Source organism: Colobus angolensis, unplaced genomic scaffold (genome assembly GCF_000951035.1).
Source record: "Colobus angolensis palliatus isolate OR3802 unplaced genomic scaffold, Cang.pa_1.0 Scaffold14, whole genome shotgun sequence".
Taxonomy (NCBI): Eukaryota; Metazoa; Chordata; class Mammalia; order Primates; family Cercopithecidae; genus Colobus; species Colobus angolensis.
The window spans coordinates 7,170,287-7,171,470 of NW_012114488.1; the positions used below are offsets into that span (position 1 = coordinate 7,170,287).

At 53.2% G+C, this 1,184-nt stretch overlaps 1 protein-coding gene across 1 annotated transcript in view; it reads left to right on the plus strand.

Moving 5' to 3' along the window:
• The window catches only part of WDR27 (WD repeat domain 27), a 116,464-nt gene that overhangs the window by 52,976 nt on the left and 62,304 nt on the right, over positions 1-1,184 (plus strand). Inside the window, exon 20 of the mRNA XM_011935085.1 lies at positions 388-452. Coding sequence (XP_011790475.1) covers positions 388-452 — 65 coding nt within the window. The remainder of the gene's footprint in view (positions 1-387; positions 453-1,184) is intronic.

The following is a 1,184-nucleotide window of genomic DNA, read 5'->3' on the forward strand; positions in this document are numbered from 1 at the left end:
TCTTCGATGCACCCTGTGGCCACAGCACTTCAGGCATGTGTCTGGGGCTGGAGCATGGGAGAGAAGGGGGATCCCACCTTTGGCAAGTTCTAAGGAATTGCTGTTGTTTTCATCCTGGGAGTGGAAGTCCGTCCTGACACTTGAGATGAAGGACCAGGCTGACTTGTCAGGACTGAGCACAAGGTGGCATTTTGCAATCCCTGCATTGCCGGGGCCTCTGCTGGCCTTGGTGGCTTAGTGGACCACTGGGCCCCCAGCAGATGCTGTGCTCATAGGAGGAGGTGGGAAGGACTAGAAAAACACATTCTCTGACTCACTAAGAAGGAAGAGCGTGGGTCGCGGTAACTTCACCCTCCCTCCTGTGTGACTTCATGTGGCCTCTTGCAGCCTGTGGGTCAGGCAGTGGAGGCTGGTCTGAGCTTGATATTGGAAGAGAGTGGGCCACACGGCTGGTAATGGAGTGACTTCTGAGGTCAGTCACTGGGCAGATGCGTCAGGCCCTTCCCACTGGGAGGACGCCCTTATGGCCCAGGCTGCCTGGACCAGGCCCTGCAGCAGGTGTCTGAACCTGTGATATTCTCGGATGGTTTGGAGCTGCGGACACCACTGCTGTTCAGTACAAGCAGCATGGGTGGCATCTGTTAATGGCAGTCATGAACATGACTCTCCTTTGAGTCTTGCGGCTGCTGTTAGCTGAGCAGCAGTGAGGAATGTTTGGAGCTTTTCTTAACCGGCCTCTGTACTTTTGCTAAAACTGCCAGAACTCTACACGTGAGGGCAGCAAAGCTATTTCACGTTTTTCTGTGCTGTAAATTTCTGCTCTGCGTTTCCTGGCGTCCTGTTGCAGCACTGAGTTATGTTCTTATAATTACGTCTTTCCTGGTTTTCCCTTCTTTTTATGCTGCTTCCCTGACAGATGTGATGTAGTGAGAGAGCAGTTCATTGTCTGGTCTATAATTTGTGATGCGTGATTCCCGTGCTGAGGCCCGCAGGAAGGGGCCTTCTGCTCCGTGGGGAGATCCTGGCTACAGCAGGAATTTTCTCGGGAGTTGTGGTTAGCCGTCCCCTGTGATTTTAATCACAGAGTGCTTAGCTCTGGAGGTGAAATGGGGTTGTTGAGCAGGTCTGGGGTCATTTGTTGTCGGAACGCATGAGTGAGGCTGCCCGTCAGTGTTCTCCGTGTC